The sequence below is a fragment of the Stegodyphus dumicola genome, chromosome 7, assembly GCF_044657685.1.
Source record: "Stegodyphus dumicola isolate Sdum_Otavi_A_Nest chromosome 7, ASM4465768v1".
NCBI lineage: Eukaryota > Metazoa > Arthropoda > Arachnida > Araneae > Eresidae > Stegodyphus > Stegodyphus dumicola.
In genome coordinates this window covers 15,693,328-15,710,670 of record NC_140774.1, presented here as the reverse complement: position 1 = coordinate 15,710,670, position 17,343 = coordinate 15,693,328, and the positions used below count along the sequence as shown (strand labels likewise).

Here is a 17,343-nt window from a genome sequence, read left to right as displayed (position 1 = left end):
TTTGTAATCATAACCTTCTAATGATGTTTTTTACTTAACAGGGTATCCGGGTTTTCTAGAGGATCTGGATTTACTAGCTGGTCTTCTAGAAGAAACAACAATCCAGTCACTGAATTATAAAATTTTGCCATGTTGTTGAAAATGTCGAAGTGAGAATGAACTCTGTTATAAGATGTACCGTCTGAGGATAGATGTGTTTTCCGGCTACGAACTTTCTGTTAGATCAGGAAAAAGTAACGTAAATGTCATTAACGATCTTCTTTCTCTCAGATTGGAAATAAAGTGCCGAATTTCTCGAATGAACTTTAAATTTCGAATTTTAAGTGATTCTATAGTGTGTGGCGTTGGCTAACTACTTATGCCTCATGCAATGTATACAAGGAAATGCACTTCTGGATTCTAGATTTGCTTTTTAACATATTCCATGACATTGAAATATTTCATTTAATAACAATTCTGCGAAATGATTTCTTTTAATCAAGTGGCAAGCTTTGTTGGATTGAACATTTGATTTCAAATCGAAGAATTCGAAAAGAAATGAGTCACGTTCTAAAAGAAGAAGAGTTTTACGTAACATTCCATTTTATTTCTCTTTACAATTGATCTGAAATGTTATCGAGACAAATGCTTAGTTATTTATATGAAAAGACTAATAGTAACATTTCGAAAAACATGCTTTGTAAAGTTACTGTATTTACAATTTTTCAGGTTTATTATAAATTGCTTTCAGAATTACACTGCAAAGGGTTTTATTTTTAAAAAGAAGTTTGTAGTCAATCATTTAACTATTCATTACTATTATCACGGAATATATAACAATATTTTTCCTCAAAACTTAAAAGAATGTGCATTGATTTCCATGTGAACATTACGATCGAATTATGTGAATTATATTAAATTAAAAATTTTTATAGCTATTTACTCACTAAATATTGAGAAATTAGATACGTATTGAAAATATTGAGAATTTAGATACGGATGTAACAATTAACTTATATTTAAATATTACTTTATTATTATATTTTTAGACAGTTAGCTTTAATTAAAGCTTCAACAGGGAATGAGAAATAAGGAATGATGTATGACCATATAAAAATTATTCCTTATATTATCCGCTGTGTAATTGTATATCAGAGGCTTAAAAACTAATAAAAGACTGGTGCTTTAATTAAAAGACTGGTGCACTTTTTTCAGTTTGCGCCAAGAGTAATTCACTTCGCGAAATTTTAATTTATGGTAACCTATTTTACTTTCCCTTTCGTCGCGCAGGAGCAGAGAAAAGGTGCTTCCTTCATTTTTTCTAAAGAATTTTAACAAAGTGTTAACCAAATTTAACGTTATTTTCGCTCACAACAAATATGCCAAGTTTTTAAATGCTCCTATAGATAGATTCACGTATATCTTCGGAAATTGTGAATAAAAAACTCTAATGTTTTGCAGGTACGAATAGAAATCTATTTACTTTAAGGTGCTGGTAAAACTTTTATAGATTATTATAATAAATTGTTTTCTAAAAATTTACAAAAATTACCAAAAATGCAAATTCAAAAAACAAATCGGAAAATATCTGCGAATTTTATTTAGATTGAACTTAAATTTCGAATTGTGAAAGAAGGTATCAAGTAAGTTTAATAAAAGAAAAAAAGATATTAACAAATACGTTTTAAAATCAATTAACACTGAGGAGCTAAAATTCTGAGAAATAATTTTTTTAAATCTTCTCGCGCGATTTTTACAAAACTTGGCACTTTGGCATAACTTGAGTCATAGAATCGAAATATGAAAAAAAAATGGTATTTCGGTTTTTGTAAACGTCCGATTTAATGTCAGAATTTCTATGTTGGAACAATACTTTATATAAATCTAATATATATCTTAAGTCGCGCTATCGAGACATGAAAAACGCAAGTAAATTTCGTCAATCGACTCAGTAGGACGCGAGATATAGAACTGTTCCAATTTTTTTTAGTGTAAAGTGTACATAAAAGATTAGGAATCAGGTATTAAAAACTATTAACTCTGAAGCAACGTGTAAGACCGTGTTACAATTACTCCAAATATGAGCCGAAAATGCGTATTTAACGTATCTGTTCCCATTCATTTTGTCATATGCTGCCATTTTTTTAGCATTCCCGATAATTAACCCTTCATGAAATTCACCTTCATTAATATTTATCAGGAGTACTTAAAACGGCCAATACTTAATATTACAGATTTTATTTTGTATTGTTTTATTCGCTTTATTTACAAGGCTATTTTTTAATTTTAATTTATTACCGAATATGTTTATTACACAATATCATTGATTCTTTTTCTAATGCTTTTGCAAACTAACTCGGGTAAAATGTGTCTGAAGAGTTTTATGAGAACTTATTTGTAGTCAGAGTCTGAAGTTTTGTAAGTAAAGAAGACTTAAAACGTGTACAGAACGTACAGATTTTTGTACGGGAGAACTGAAATGTAGTGAATTTCTGCATTTTGTATTACATTTGCAAATCTGTACAATATATATTTAAACACTGCACACGGATTGCACTGTATGTCCAATGTTGTTTCTTGTAAATATAATTCTTAGACTTATACTAATTGTAATAAAGATTTATATATAAAAACATCAGGTTAGTTTTGTATTGAATACATTTTAATATCACTTGAACTACTTGAACTAATACATACACTGAATGAATTTCAGAAACATTCTGGTTATAATCTAAGCTAAGAGTATTTACAAACGTAAACGTATAATGCTTGGACGCTAACGATGGAGGACGTAAAACTCATATTCTCTACCTCGCCGTGGAGGTAATAAATGGGCTACCCCAAAATGAATAGCTTTTGATGTATTGAGACATCCTCCTGTTATTGTATGATGCGGAACTAATTATTAAAACACTTCATTAGTTTATGTTTACCTTACTGTAATTCCCCTTCCATCAATCATTCGGCCTTCCTTCACAATTAAGTTTGGCGGCTCTGAAAGAATCTCTCCACCACCCTAGAGAATCGTATTTATTTAAAATTCTTTTTATCTGATGCTGACAGTCTACGCTGCCGTGCGTTCGCTCTTTTGCCACGGATTCCATACATCTTGTTCTAATAATTTCTTCTCCTTCTAGCCTTCTGTCAGCCTGCAATCTGTTACATTTAAGATAGGCATTCCAAGGTCGTAGAGATTCTTCCTACATTGTCGATCCTAGCGCGTGTCGTCATCACCGCTTAGAGGGATTTTTAGCAAGTTGAAGGAATCAACCTTTTTTCCCGTAGCAGTCGTTGCTATGGTAATGAGTCATGGTCGGGAGAGAGGACGAGACCTTGAAGTGCCTATTCTAATGTAACAGACTACAGTGCTGTAGCTGAAATTTTTTCTGTCGCCCCTTCTGTGATAGCCTACTCAATTTCTTATGGTCATCTGAATTTGTGCGACTAACACTCAACAACCATTGCTCCAATCTTTTGCTATCGTTACTCTCGATAATTGCTTCTGTCTCTCTATGTAAAGAAACCTTCACATTGTGAAATGCTTTGTTCCTAAATAAGAGAAAGTTCCCATAAAAACATCTGCACTGGGACTGCGCAACCATATGGGAACCATATTTGCGAACTGAATTTGCCTGAGTCTGCAACTCTGCAAATTCCGCTGATCGCCGCGATTTATCGTGCGTTTCGCACGACTTGTTTCAGCTGTCCAATGTAGTTGTCTCAACGGGCGCTTAAACTAGTTTGATTTCAAATCCCAGGTAGACAATATCGAAGATGGAGAAAAAGGTGTGACAGGTTTGTCACGTATGCATGAGGTGACATCTGATTGGTTGAGCAGCTCATGAAAATGCAAGTTCTTTGGTCACGTGACGAAGTCACCCACAAGGTGGGTACGATGATTAGTGCTGCACAACATGAGGCAGTCCTTCAAAATAATAAACATAAATATCACATGAATAATACTGCAGTGAATAAAAATAAAGTGAATGAAAGTAATATATACATATATACAGAGTGCAAAGTTCACAGCAAGTGTTCATTGTCCAGCTGTACCTTGTATACCTCCCGCTCAGTTTGCAGTAGTAACGCATATCCGAAGAGTTGACGTTGAACTACCAATGGCAGATGGCAAAGCCAAACTGACAAACAGGTTTAGGCTCTTCCGAACACTGACGTCTCTTAATTACAGAAGTGTGAGAAACGAAGACTAAACGAAAGTGGGGAAGAAGTTGCTTTTGAGTAGAAGGAGTCAGTGACGTCATACAAGAACCAGTTTTGTAGTGTAAGATGGTTCCCTCGAGACAAAAGAAAGTCTTTGCGATTGCCCGGTTAGAAGATATGGAATATCTAAAGAAGAATATTTAATTAATTGCACAGTTGACTGCGAAGAGTTGACCTCAGAAACCTGTTAATTGAAACCTATGAAATATAATTCAAGTAAATATTTATTTTTCAAAGCAACAAAATATCCTGTTCGATTGTTCAAAAGTTCGTCATTTCTGAAGTCTATTTTGTAAGATTTTCATCGTTTTGAACAATATTCGTGGAGTTAAACAACATAAAAGGTGCGTAAAAAAGGAAAACGTAGCTTATGTAATAATGAAAATACATTAAATTTGTATGCTATTATTTTCATATTAGTAATGAAATACTTTTTAGATTATAAATACATTAAGAAATATATTTTTATTACAAAAGCTACATACTGAAACATTGCAAATTTATGGATTTATTATTATGAATGATGAAAACATTTGTATATACATTCATTAATATAAATCTTATTCATTGCATTAATACTATTAAACGTACATCAACAACTTCTAAACCATCACATCTCTCTCTCTCTCTATATATATATATATATGTTTGAAATATATGACTTATTATATGTATGAATACAAAAATGAGCATTGCCAAAATGTTTACTTGAAGTTACTTCTAAATTCATATAAAGATCAGGTAACTGGCAGCAACTGCGGTTATCAGTTCTTTGTAAATTAGCATGGATATGAAATACTCAGTTGAAAAATAATTGAAGTGCATTTTGTGCATTAAAATTCACCGATTTACACACAACCTTTGAATTTGCAATTTACTTGTGAATTATTAAAAAAAAAAAAAAAAACTTAACAAGTAGCCTTTACGAAATATTTAACATTTTGGGGATAAAATAAATATTTTTCACTCAGCACAAAGCATATATCAGTAAATGACATTATATTGTGTGCATAAAAGTTATTAAATAAATATATGGATACAAAAATATTACAAAATATATATTGTATGTACACGGAATTTGAAAGCAAACGTTTCTTTCACCAATCTGAGCAATAACTGATTGCTGTTTCGCTTTTAAGTCTGTTTACCAAGTGAAGATGGTAATCCGGTTCGTGGAACGGCGTTCTGAGAAATGTTTCATTCTACGTCGTGTTCCGGCTGCGATTAGTGTATGTGATAGGCGTTTTGCACATGGAGAAAATCTGGAAAACGCCCATACAGTCAGGTCGTTCATGGGATTCGAATCTCGGACCGAACTACCATTGAAGTACAGTTGTCAGGAATTTTCTCTTTACTTGTTGCGTAGCTTGGTGGCGGGGTTAAAAGCTCGTTTGATTATAAATTGAGAGGTCCGCAGTTCTCCGAGGGAGGATTTTTATAGAAAACTGTTTTCCTTAATACCTTGAAAATTTTGTAGCACTAATTTTTGGGTTTTGATTGATTTTTCACAAGCAAAATCTTCAATTTTTTGTGTTATCTTGGAATGTGTTTTAGAATTCAGTGTATTTTGAATAGATCTACGAAGTTCCATCGTTTTAATAAGGAATAGTTAAACACTTTACGCCAATGATATTTTGGATATTTCGTATACGTTTACCATCTTTAAAATGAATTCATACTAAAAGAATAATTAAAGGGCCTTTTAATTAAAGGGCCAACAGAACTCCTAGTGCCTTGCCATATTCACTTTAGATAAAAACTGTTAATAAATATTTGTATATAGGTACTAATTTTCAAATACAGACTATAATTTCATTTAAAACAAAAGATATGAGAAGAAACGTCATCTTCCAAAACTTTCGAGTGCCTGAATTATTATGCGAGTTCTTTTTGTCTGACGCTGACTAGCTACACTCTCAGGCGTTCTTTCTTTTTCCACGGATTCCATTCATCTTGTTCTAATAATGTCTTCTCCTTCTAACCTACAGTCAGTGTACAGTCTGTTACTTTAACCTCTTCATCGTCCGTAACGCGTCTAGCGCGTTCAAGTGAAACTTCCACAGGGCGGCCCTAACGCGCCTCGAGCGTTCTTCTACATTTTAAAAACTTTTTAACTTTTAAAATGCTTTCTAAATGTTTACTTGTTTGAGTTTTTATTTTTGTTTGTTCTAATACTTCCTAGAGGGTAGCATTCTATTTCTAATTGAATTTGCTCCGGGTTTTATGAATATTCGCGCCATTTTACATAAGATACAAGACAGTGAGAGATAGCTTCAACGTCTACTCAGCAGAGAAAGAGAAAAAATGAGGTTGGGAATTGGAAAGACAAGAAGGATATACGTTTGATGAGTACAGTCTATAATAACTCGATGATTGATGTTGGAACACGAAAAAGAACTGTAAAAAAAAAAAAAAAAAAAAAAACAATAATCGTAAAAGATTACAACAACAAAATGGGAGGAGTGGACCGCCTGGATCAGATGTTATCAAATTATCCTACTGTTAGAAATAAGCAGAGATATTATTATTTTTCCATTCTGCTTTATTTCCTCATAATTTTACTTAATATTCATTGACATTCATCCACTACGAAAGTCATGTATGGGAAGTTAAGATGTACAGAGAAAACAACATTACACGCTACGAAAACAGACGGCCGCTGGAGGAAAATTTTCGCAGACAAGAGAGGACGGCGAAAGGGTTAAGATAGGCACTTAATGGTCGTAGAGATTATTACCCACATTTATGATCGTAATACTTGTTGCCATCACCGCTCAAAGTCAATTAAGGGATTTTAATTGCGAAATGTTAAATCAGTCCCTGATTAACGTTTTTTGAATAAATTATTTTACTATTCTAAAAATTCTAACGATATTCGTTTTGCAACAAAAAAAAAAAAAAAAAAAAAGAGGGAAAAAAAATATATTGGAAAAGCTTTTGAAGTTTGTGTTTCAATATTTACAACAAGATTTATGCAAATAAATTTAGAGCAAAATATTCGAAGAAAATTGTGAGCTACCGTTTATGTCAGTAAACTGATTTCTAGGTCACTGAGGAAAATAACACAGCAAAATGCCTTCTGAAATATATGAACTAGTAACAAGTCTTATGACCATATAAAAGCGGACAACAGCATTTCATCCTATTATTTTATGCAGATTACTTTAAAATAAAATATTTTACTCAGTTTTCCCTCCGGTGCTGAAATATTAACAAATCGTTGTGAGCTCGGTTCATGCATTGTTGTTATTTCGATTACCTTTTAACATTTCACGTCGATTAAAATTTTCCTTATTATTTACTTTCTAAGTGACAATAAAAACATGCTAATAGCAAAATGAGTGATCTAAAAATTATACTCAATTTTTAATAACATTGTTAACGTCTGGACCATCAGGGACTGAGATCAACCACATAAGAAGATGTTTCTGTAATCAGAAGCACTTTGGCGGCCCGCCTGTACCGAGCGGTAAATTCGCTGAACACTGGGTAGTTCGGTCCGGGATTCAAATCTCGACGAACAGGTTGGCTGCATGGGCGTTTTCGTGGTTTTCTCCATGTGTAGCGTGTATACGAGCCAGTTTCCCTTAGAAAGTCCTCCATAGAGGCAACCCTTCCTTTAGGCAGATATCTTCGAGTGCTTTACCATAATTAAATAAACCAAACCAAACCATAAGTACTTTGTATCTTTGCTGTTTTAATTTATATTTAGATAATTTAATTCCCTTCACGTTATGATTGAAAACTGTTTTTGCAGAGTTCTAGCTACTTAATTAAAATGCACTTTTATAATAAATAGAAAATGTTTGTTATTTAAAAATTTTTAAAAAGTTTCCATTGAAAACGCAAATTATTTTTTTCTTAAAGTAAAATAAATTAACACGAAATGTATATCTGGAGTCCTTTTAACTGAACCTTAATATGCAATCGAACCACTTTAATTATTGGAACATTCCGAAATAGAAATCTGTTATTAGAAATTCCTGGAGATGAAACACAAGTTCTTTGATGCAAATCCCTCGCGCTTGCTTTTAAAGGAAAGAATAAAACATTTGATGGTGAAATGTTTTCAAAAGAAAATCAAGCTATTTAAAATGCAGAGTGAAATGGATTACAAAGCACAGGGAAGAAAGTTTCAAAGGGAGAAATTTATCAAAATTTCTTTCGATGTCTGTGTTAATGGAAAGTTCTGCGAATGAAAAACTCGCTTTATTTCTATTTGTTAGTGGTTCTTTTCTGTGAATCTAGAAAGATTCCAAGAGCTATTCGAGTAAATGAGATAATATTAAGCCTCTCATATCTAACGCATCTATCTAGTATTTGCATTTTCTTTCAGCTTCTTTAAATGCAAAAAATTATACAGGTACTTGCCATGGAAATTCATCATGAAAATAAATATGCGTATGTAGGTGTGTGAAGAGACCGATACATTAATTCAAATGTGAAAGCATTACAAAGGAAACGGGCTTGTTAACAGAGATAATAAATGCTTTTATTGAAAAATATTTATAATCTCTGTTAACAAGCGCGTTTCCTTTGTAATGCTTCACATTTGAAGGAAAAACAAACCTATTAAGAGTTTGTTATCATGTTTAGGAAAAACAAATCTATTAAGGTTTGTTTTTCCTAATTTGTGCAAATTCTACAAAAAAGCTTTAAAGAAATTAACAAGGATTTTGAAGCTAACATCTACACTATTAAAATCTGTGCGCACATATCTGTTTGTTCGTTTGTAATATTATATCTCCTCCGGAATGTCGAGTAGTTTCTAGAGGGAACCCCGGATATCAAAAATTGCTCGGAAATCATTTTGACCATTCTCATCTTCGTACGACTTTAATCAGACTAGAAATTAATTGAAAACTCTGAAAACGCTAATTCTCAACCTCAGTTTTTCGAGTGGCAACAATCTCGCAAGCTGGACTTGAAAATCTGCTTTATTTCGAAAAGTATTGTCACTGTTCGCTTTAAAATCGAAGAGTTTGTTAATCAAAAATTTGTGAGTTTTACAAACTATGAAATAAAAATAGCATTACCAAAAACAAAACATATTACTATTATATAACGTCATATTCCGATATTGGAGAGATCACGCGATTGCGTGTGACGTCATTGTACGTCAAACATGGACCTTATAAGAAATAGACTAACCCAGTGGGCGGGGCGCGCGTCACCGACATGGCCGCAAGAAAGAGTAGGGACGATCTGGTTTACTTTAACATTGAAACCTATAGCGTTTGTATCACATAACTGTTTTTAATTATTAAATGTGATACGTTGTGTATGGATGAGATTATGCAAGTTACAGTTTTTTTTTCAAATATGATGTAATATATATCATTAAAGCACTTTTTACTGCATTTCGCGCATTTTTTTTCGCGCGTAATTCTTGTACAAACATCTTTACTTTGGTAAAACGGTAAAAACTCTAAGCACAAAATTTATGAACTTAATTTTGCGTAAAAATAAAGTAAAATTAAATAAGATTGATAGTACGTGATGCTTTGAAATAAATAAGGTAAAATTAAACAAGATCTAAAAATATTTTTAAAAAATGTAATGAACATTTTCAGACAGTGATTTTCAAAACTATAATAACATTACAAAACGATTATTTATTTGACCATATCATCATTAAATTATTAACATTCAAGTGGATTATTAATTTTAGTAATTTATAAAATTCACAGCATAAAATTTTCTGAGTGTGATGAAGGGAAAAAAAGATAAAATAAAATCATGAAGCAGTCAGATTTTATATTGCGCCCAAAAGGAACCTTTTTTTAACGTTTTGTGCTTTACCTATATTTATCGAATATCATGTTCTTCACCCGTAATTCGCATACAATTGAAAACAGCATATCTTTAGAATTTCCGCACTGGAGATAAAATTGTTATTTTCCGTACAGTGTTACTATTGCTCGCTTTGAACTCATTGAGTTTGTTAATCAAAAATTCATTAAAGTTTTACAAAATATGAAATAGATTAAAACAAATTCGAAATTCGGCCGTCCAGATGCCCATGTTCGGGTGGAGGATTACATTATTCAAAATTTGATGGCTCTAGATACCGTTTTTGTCACAGTGCGAGAAGCATACATGTATTCATGCAAATTCTTCATTATTTAATTTCTTTAAAAAAATACAGGGCGATAATATTTGGTAACAGCAATTGGCAAGGAGACACAGACATTTATAGTGAAACAGCGCAAAATGCCGCTTCGAGCAAATAAATTAAATTAACAGTAAATAAAAAAAAATCTTATGCAGAACTAAAAATAAATTTTAAAAATAATCACTATAAAATACAAGCAAAATTAATTATTACGGTTAAATACAATTTTAATATTAGAATTAAATGTATAAAAATTAAAGAGTCAAAAGTGTTTATCACTGTGATGTATTATGAAATATAATTAAAATAAAATTCCTTTATAGAAATTGTGCTATAATACTCGTCCATAATTTTAAAAAAGCAGCACAATTTAGAATTTTAAACAAAACTTTCAAAAATTCGTTTTTAAATATTTTAGTATTTTTTACTTATTTACACCAATAAAAAGCATGAAAATTGCAAAAGAAAATTTCTTGTTTGAAATTTTCTATTAGTTCAGATTTAAAATATTATTTTCTAAAAGAAGTAGTTACAAATTTCCTTACAGCATAGGAAAAGTTAAATAATATCCAGCCCTGAAAGCATGCAATAGCTTTATAATTATTTGGAACGCTAATTTTGCTTGATAAATATGCCAAATTTTTAAAAATCAATCCCAGTTTCAAAAATAAAAATATGGAGAAATTCTGATTTGTGAAATAGGGCGCTACAACCAGCATTTTCTTAACAATTATACTCGCTGCAATACGCAACCAGTGTTAAATTTCTGCAAGTCATCCCTACTCCTCAGGATTTGATCAAGGTGACAGCCGGGAACGCGTCAGACAAGGGAAAAAAATCCGTTTAGGTTGGTCTATTTTTTATAAGGTCTATGACGTCAAAAAGTTTTCGTTAATGTCAGCGTTTTAAATAAATAGCTGCAGTGAGCAATTCCCCCCCCTTTCTTTTCAGGTGCACAAAGAACTCACAAGTCTTGCTTTGGTCGCAGCCAGCAGCTTTGTATACAGAACAATAAATTAATACTAAATTTTATCTTCAGTTTCTCAGTATCTTTCAGTGCACAGAAATTATAAATTTTGTTCTGGCCTTAGCCCGTTAGTATCTATTTAAAATTGGAGACTGTATTTAAAAGCGTTATTCAAGTAGCATTCGACAAGTCAGGGTGACATTGTTGCAAATAACATTACAAATGCCTTTTAGCCCCAGTCTCTAAATGCGATTTTGCGTTGGTTCACTACAAATGGCGTATCGCTTTTCAAACTGTTGTAACCAAATATAATAACCCTATATTATTTTTAAAGAAATAATGGAGAACTCTGCGCGTATATGTGTACGTTCCTCACATAGTGAAAAAATGATAATACCTAGAGGTCACGAATTTTGAATAACGTAGGCCTCCACCCGAACATATGTACTTGGAAGCCCGAATTTTGAATTTCGAATTTGTTTTATCATTAATTCACATTTTGTAAAACTTTAAAACTATTCGGTTGATTAAAAAATTCAATGGTTCGAAAGCGAGCACTGACAGCATTATTTGAAATACAACACATATATCTTCAGCGCGCAATACTGTTGCCTTTTTGAAAAATGTAAAATATTTATCTTCTAGATTTAGTTCGGCTCTATGAAAGCAATGTGTTGCCGCGGTCGGAAATAAAACACTTTTATCTTCCACACGCCAGCGTTACTGCGTAATAGACCAAGAGATTTTAAAGCAGTAAACACAGTTCGTAAACAATTTTAGTCTGCTAGCGGCACGAACGGCTAGTTTTTAAAGAAATAATGTAGAGAATATAAAAATATGTATGGCAACCTCTAACACTGTATTGAAAATTCTAAACATATGTTATTTTTAAATATTTTGCGATTAGGGGTTGAGTTCAATTTTATGAGGCGTAAATGCAAAGAACGTGTTATTTAATAAATAAAGTTAAATCTCGTAAAGTTAACAACAAAAAGACGGAAAAGTTTTCTGTTAGACAACAAGAAAAATGTTTGGTTAGGCATCTTACTAAGAAAATCTTTATATGCTAAACTGAGAAAAGATTGAAAAAGAATATAAAAATGTATTTCACCGCTTATTATCGCTTGCAAATTCAAATCCCTATAGTGCTAGCTCAGCTTTGCGATAACACCATATGTACTCAGCGAGAACCTAAAAAAATCTTTCGGGTTTACAAACAAATCGTTTTGGGTACCCTTAAAATCTGAAATCTTTCAGATTTTAAGGGTTTTAAACTTTTAATTCAGCCTGATTGAAATTAAAATGCATTTAATTCATGATACGCATAATTAAAAACATTAAGTATTTTTTATAGAATTGCATTACATACGTCTTCTAGTGTTTTTCTGTGAGTCTAAATGCATGTTTATCTACACTGGTGAAATAAATCAAGAGAAATTGCATATTTTATTGAATTGCATGAAAAGAACTGAACTGAAGGAAACACCACTGCTTCTAGATAAAAATACAAATCTTGTACGCTAAATACATAAGCGTACACGCGTGCGTAGGCAGAGCCAGCAGAAAAACAGGCTTTATAAGCGTGTGGAAACGAATTGCGTTCGCCAACACATCTCGGCGAATTTCTTGGTGTTATCTTGCAGCAATCAGTTAAGAAACAGTAAAAATGAATAACCACCAACTTTTAGATGATGGAATGAGGTGTCGAATTGTGGAGAGGCTCGAAGCAGGCCAATCGCAAGTCCAGATATACACAGAGTTTAATGTAACCCCCAGCGTCGTGTGCAACCTATGGATACTGGATCCAACGAGTGAAAGCCTGGGCAAGGTCTTTCAAGAGCCACGGCGGCCAGAGAAGATCGCTATTTGTCCATTTTAGCCAGGCGTAACAGAGGGGCTACAACTTCTCAACTCTCTCCGGACCTCTATGCAGCCACAGGAACCTGTGTAACAGGGGTGACTGTTTCCAAAAGACTGAATGAGAGAGGCTTGTTTGCCAGAAGACCGGCTGTATGCGTCCCGCTCACTTCTACGGACAGGAGAGTCCGATTAGCATGGTGCAGGCAGCATAGTGATTGGAGTATGGAGCAATGGGCGACCGTTCTGTTCACCGACAAGTCCCGTTTTAGCCTAAACACCGATTCTAGCTGTACTTTCATATGGAGAGAGTCAGCGACCCGCTACCTACCCTCCAATGTCTGCAAAATCAACAATTATGGCGGTGGTGGTGTAATGGTCTGGGCAGGCATCATGTTGGACGGTCGCACACCTTTCCATGTCTTTGACAGAGGCTCTGTGACTGGTGTCAGGTACAGGGATGAGGTCTTGAACACCTATGTTCGCATTTTCAGGGATGCAGTGGGCCCCGAGTTCCAACCGGAATCCAGCCGCCAAACCTGATGTTGAAGAATTACGTGCACCATCTTTTAATTTGGGTCCCACTTGAAAAATCATTAAGTTTTCTGAAGCAGAAAACATTAAAAACGTGTAGTACCCTCATCGAAATTCGAGCTCCGGGTTACCGGATGTATTTCCCATTAACGTCATGAAACCTAGCTGCAAAAAGGCGGCAAAGAATGTTTATAATTTGAGTTCAGTTGTAATGACATAGATCTGAAAGCAATATAATAGTTCTGTCTGAGTGGTAAAAGCCAAAGTGAATTTCAAAACTGTTTGCTTCTTCTTTTATGAAAATTTGAAAATTTTATTTTTTTGTTGTTCAGTTTCAGAAATATTCTACATGTGGTTAGATGAATTGCAGTAGAGTAAAAGAGCTCTAAGAAGAATTTAAATAAATTAGCTAGCCTAAAGGGATATTTCTCATAAAGCGTTTCCCATGATATTTTTGTAGTAATGTTTTTAATCTGAAGGTTTCAGTCAGTTTAAAAAATTTCAAATAGCTGAATAACTATATCATCAAGACGGTTATCAGGACTTGTGTTTCTTTTGACTTGCTTTGGAAACATGAATTGTCCTGACTCGGAACAGGGAGCTTACTCAAGCTATGTTCAAGAAATTGTGAAGTAGACAATACAAGCAGAAAGGGTATACGAAACCCTTTATTTTCTATACTTTACAAGAATTTCCGAAACTTCGGAATACAGAGACCCACCACTTATGGTCTGAACGTAAGAATATAAAAACTACTAACTAAAACTCTAACTAAAACTAACTTTGAATTAGTATACAAGTGCCTAGCATTAAGATAGGCCTTTATTTTAACAAAGGTCCATATGTAGTACGCCGAGCTGCTAAAACTACGATACGTTTGCAATTATCAAGAGGACTAAACCTCTGGCCTTGAAGGCAACCAGCAACAGAGCGAAAACTCGTAAAACTACAATGGCAAGCGGCTTGCTTCCAATAACTCCTTCCTCTATCTTGCTTGGCAAAAAGCTACAACTTAAATACTTGGCGTTAGCAAGACAATTTGCATAAATACGTTAAAGCTTTTAATTCTGGCCGGAAGTAAAAAATAAGAAGTAACAGTACAGTTTTAAAATAAAATAAACGTTAGTAAAACTTAGGATCCTTACATACTTCCCGCCAGAGTTAATTAGTTTGAAACTGAGGTCTAAAACGACCTTGTTGAAAACTTTTAGCTCTAGAATCTAATGCGAGGCCAATCTTTTACAAACATTTCTCACTAGAAACTATCTAATCTAGAAATTAAAAAGTCGTTTTTACATGATCAACTCCATGGACAGTTACGTTTCATCTGTACTGCATCTATAAACAGGAGTTTCTTTGTTGAATCTGGTTCCTTCCAGAGATCTGGAAGGAAAACTAGTTTAATGAAATGTTACACGATGAAATGGCAAGTAACATGAATACTTATATTTCTCTTTCAAAATTCTTATTTCATTCATGCCTTTATTTAATTATCTCCCCGTGCTCTCTGACATGTGTTGTAAAGAGAAACACCAAACACGTGCGTGTCTATGTACAAGTGTTCAACATTACCGCCTGCAATCAAAACACTAACGTGTTAAAATTGAACATAACAAGACCTCAGAACACATCTTATATTCATCTCTGAACCCTGAGGTACTATTCTGAAAGGTGGCTAACTCTGAAGTGTAGCGTCAGAGAGCCTAACTACATTCATTCAACCTTTAGCACATATTCACAATAATTTGCTCTTTTTACAGTCATACGAATAAGTTAAAATTTTGACATAACTCTAACATTTTCACTTTAAATATAGCACAGTATTTCTTAACTTTTAAGATAACAGTTCCCATTGTACATAAGGACATATTAACATGCCGTTAATTTTACACATTTTAAAACGTACATTAGTAGTACAATGTTTATTAACTTCAATTTTTCTTCCAAGCAAGTGCTAATTCTTTTACATTTAGATACTACATTTCAAAAGACCTTCAGACTAAAACTTCTTTTCTTTACAGAATCTTTTAAATAAAATTTTATACAACAATTTTACAATTTTAATGTATTCTTCTCAAAGATTACCAATGCTTTTACAATATTCAAATATTTACACATTCCTATTATACAATAATTTTATTTTACTTGCGAGTAATTGAAAAACATAATACCAAAATAGGTAACAACTCATTTCTCGCCTTTTTGGCGATAAAGGTAGGCCTAACATGAGGTAAAACTTCTTAAATTCTGCCATTTGCAGTAAAAATGAAAAAGTAACTTAAAGTTTCAAAGTAACATAAAGTTTTAATTATCTTTGTGATATTCAGACATCCTTTTTGCTGCCCAGTCCTGGAAAGTGGCGAAGACTACCGTCTGGTTTATCTTCCGTATTGTGCGGGGTCGCCTTTCGGTTCCCTCCTCCGTGTGCTTCCTTTTTCTTCCAGTTCGGTCATCCTTGAAGACCTTCTTTTTAGCATCTGCTTGTGGTCTCGGCCTTTTGATGGCAGCTGTTCTTGGCGGAACCGGGACAACTCTCTCTCGTTGTTGCCTGGATCTCGTTGCTGGCTGTTCAAACTTTTATTGCTTCCTTGCATCTGCAGCTGGTTTTCCTTCGTCTGTTCGTCGACATTTGCTGCGTAAACTCCTATCCGATGGGTAGATCTTCCGTTTTGGATCCGTGTTATAGTTGCTGCCATTTCTACTGGCTCGCTTAGCATTAGCCGAACTTCTCCCTTCTTCATTGTGGGGGTGGTCGTGTCCTCTCTTTTCTGGTCGGTGGAACGGCTTCTTTTTCTAGTTACCTTCAGTTTTCCAACGGGGAAACTTTCTTTTAAATTGCACCTGCTTGCCATTGTGATTGTCGTTGTTCCACCTCTGGAGATTGTGCCTGCCGTGCCGGATCCTGCAAAAGATCTTGAAATATTGGCATTTTATTACGATTATAAAATGGTTTTATCTGGTCAATATTTGTAGTGCAGGTTTCACCATTCTTGGCTTTTAACACCACTACAGCCTGAGTTACGTTTTCTATGACATATGGTCCTTCAACTCGTGGATAGAACTTGGCAGTTTTATCTTCTGGTGCTGAAGAAAGTGAATGCTTAAGGGGTCTCACGACCTTTAAATCTTCAAAAATATCGATTTTTTGAAAAACATATATGTTTTAGTTTGAACATTTCTGCGCACTTTAAAAAAACCGTGTTAAAATATTTCGTGTAGTTTAGGAGATATCATTAAAAACGTAAAGGTCACTGACACGAGAATCCTCCATCACGTATGTAAATAAACATTTAAAGGGACACTTCATTTGCTCACAGCTGTCATAGCCGTTATATAACTGAGTGTTGCTACATTCTAGCCTACAAGTCTTATTTTTATTTCGTCAGCAATCAGTAGCAATGATTCTACTCAACTTAATACTTATTCTGAATGTTTACATCGTGTTTCCGTAAGCTATTACTACGTTGTTTGATTCTGCAAAGTTGTATTGACGTTTGCAGCATTTATTTGGTGTATATTGAATTTTTGATGCGTTAGTCTTTTTGCTGCAATAATAAGTATATTTATATATTATATTTGTGATGGCAAATAATAAAAGAGCTTCTGGGAAGCGAGCTAAAAAACGTCGCTTCCACGGCAACCGCTACACGAATATCAGATCTGAACTTTC

The 17,343-nt window shown here is 33.6% G+C and overlaps 1 protein-coding gene across 3 annotated transcripts in view; it reads left to right on the top strand.

Moving 5' to 3' along the window:
* LOC118184145 (protocadherin Fat 4-like) overlaps positions 1–2,614 on the top strand; it is a 517,728-nt gene extending 515,114 nt beyond the window's left edge. For all 3 annotated transcript variants that reach the window (XM_085819903.1, XM_085819902.1, XM_085819904.1), the window contains exon 66: positions 42–2,614. In XM_085819903.1, coding sequence (XP_085676029.1) covers positions 42–120 — 79 coding nt within the window. In that variant the 3' untranslated portion in view covers positions 121–2,614. The remainder of the gene's footprint in view (positions 1–41) is intronic.
* Positions 2,615–17,343: the final 14,729 nt, after the last annotated feature.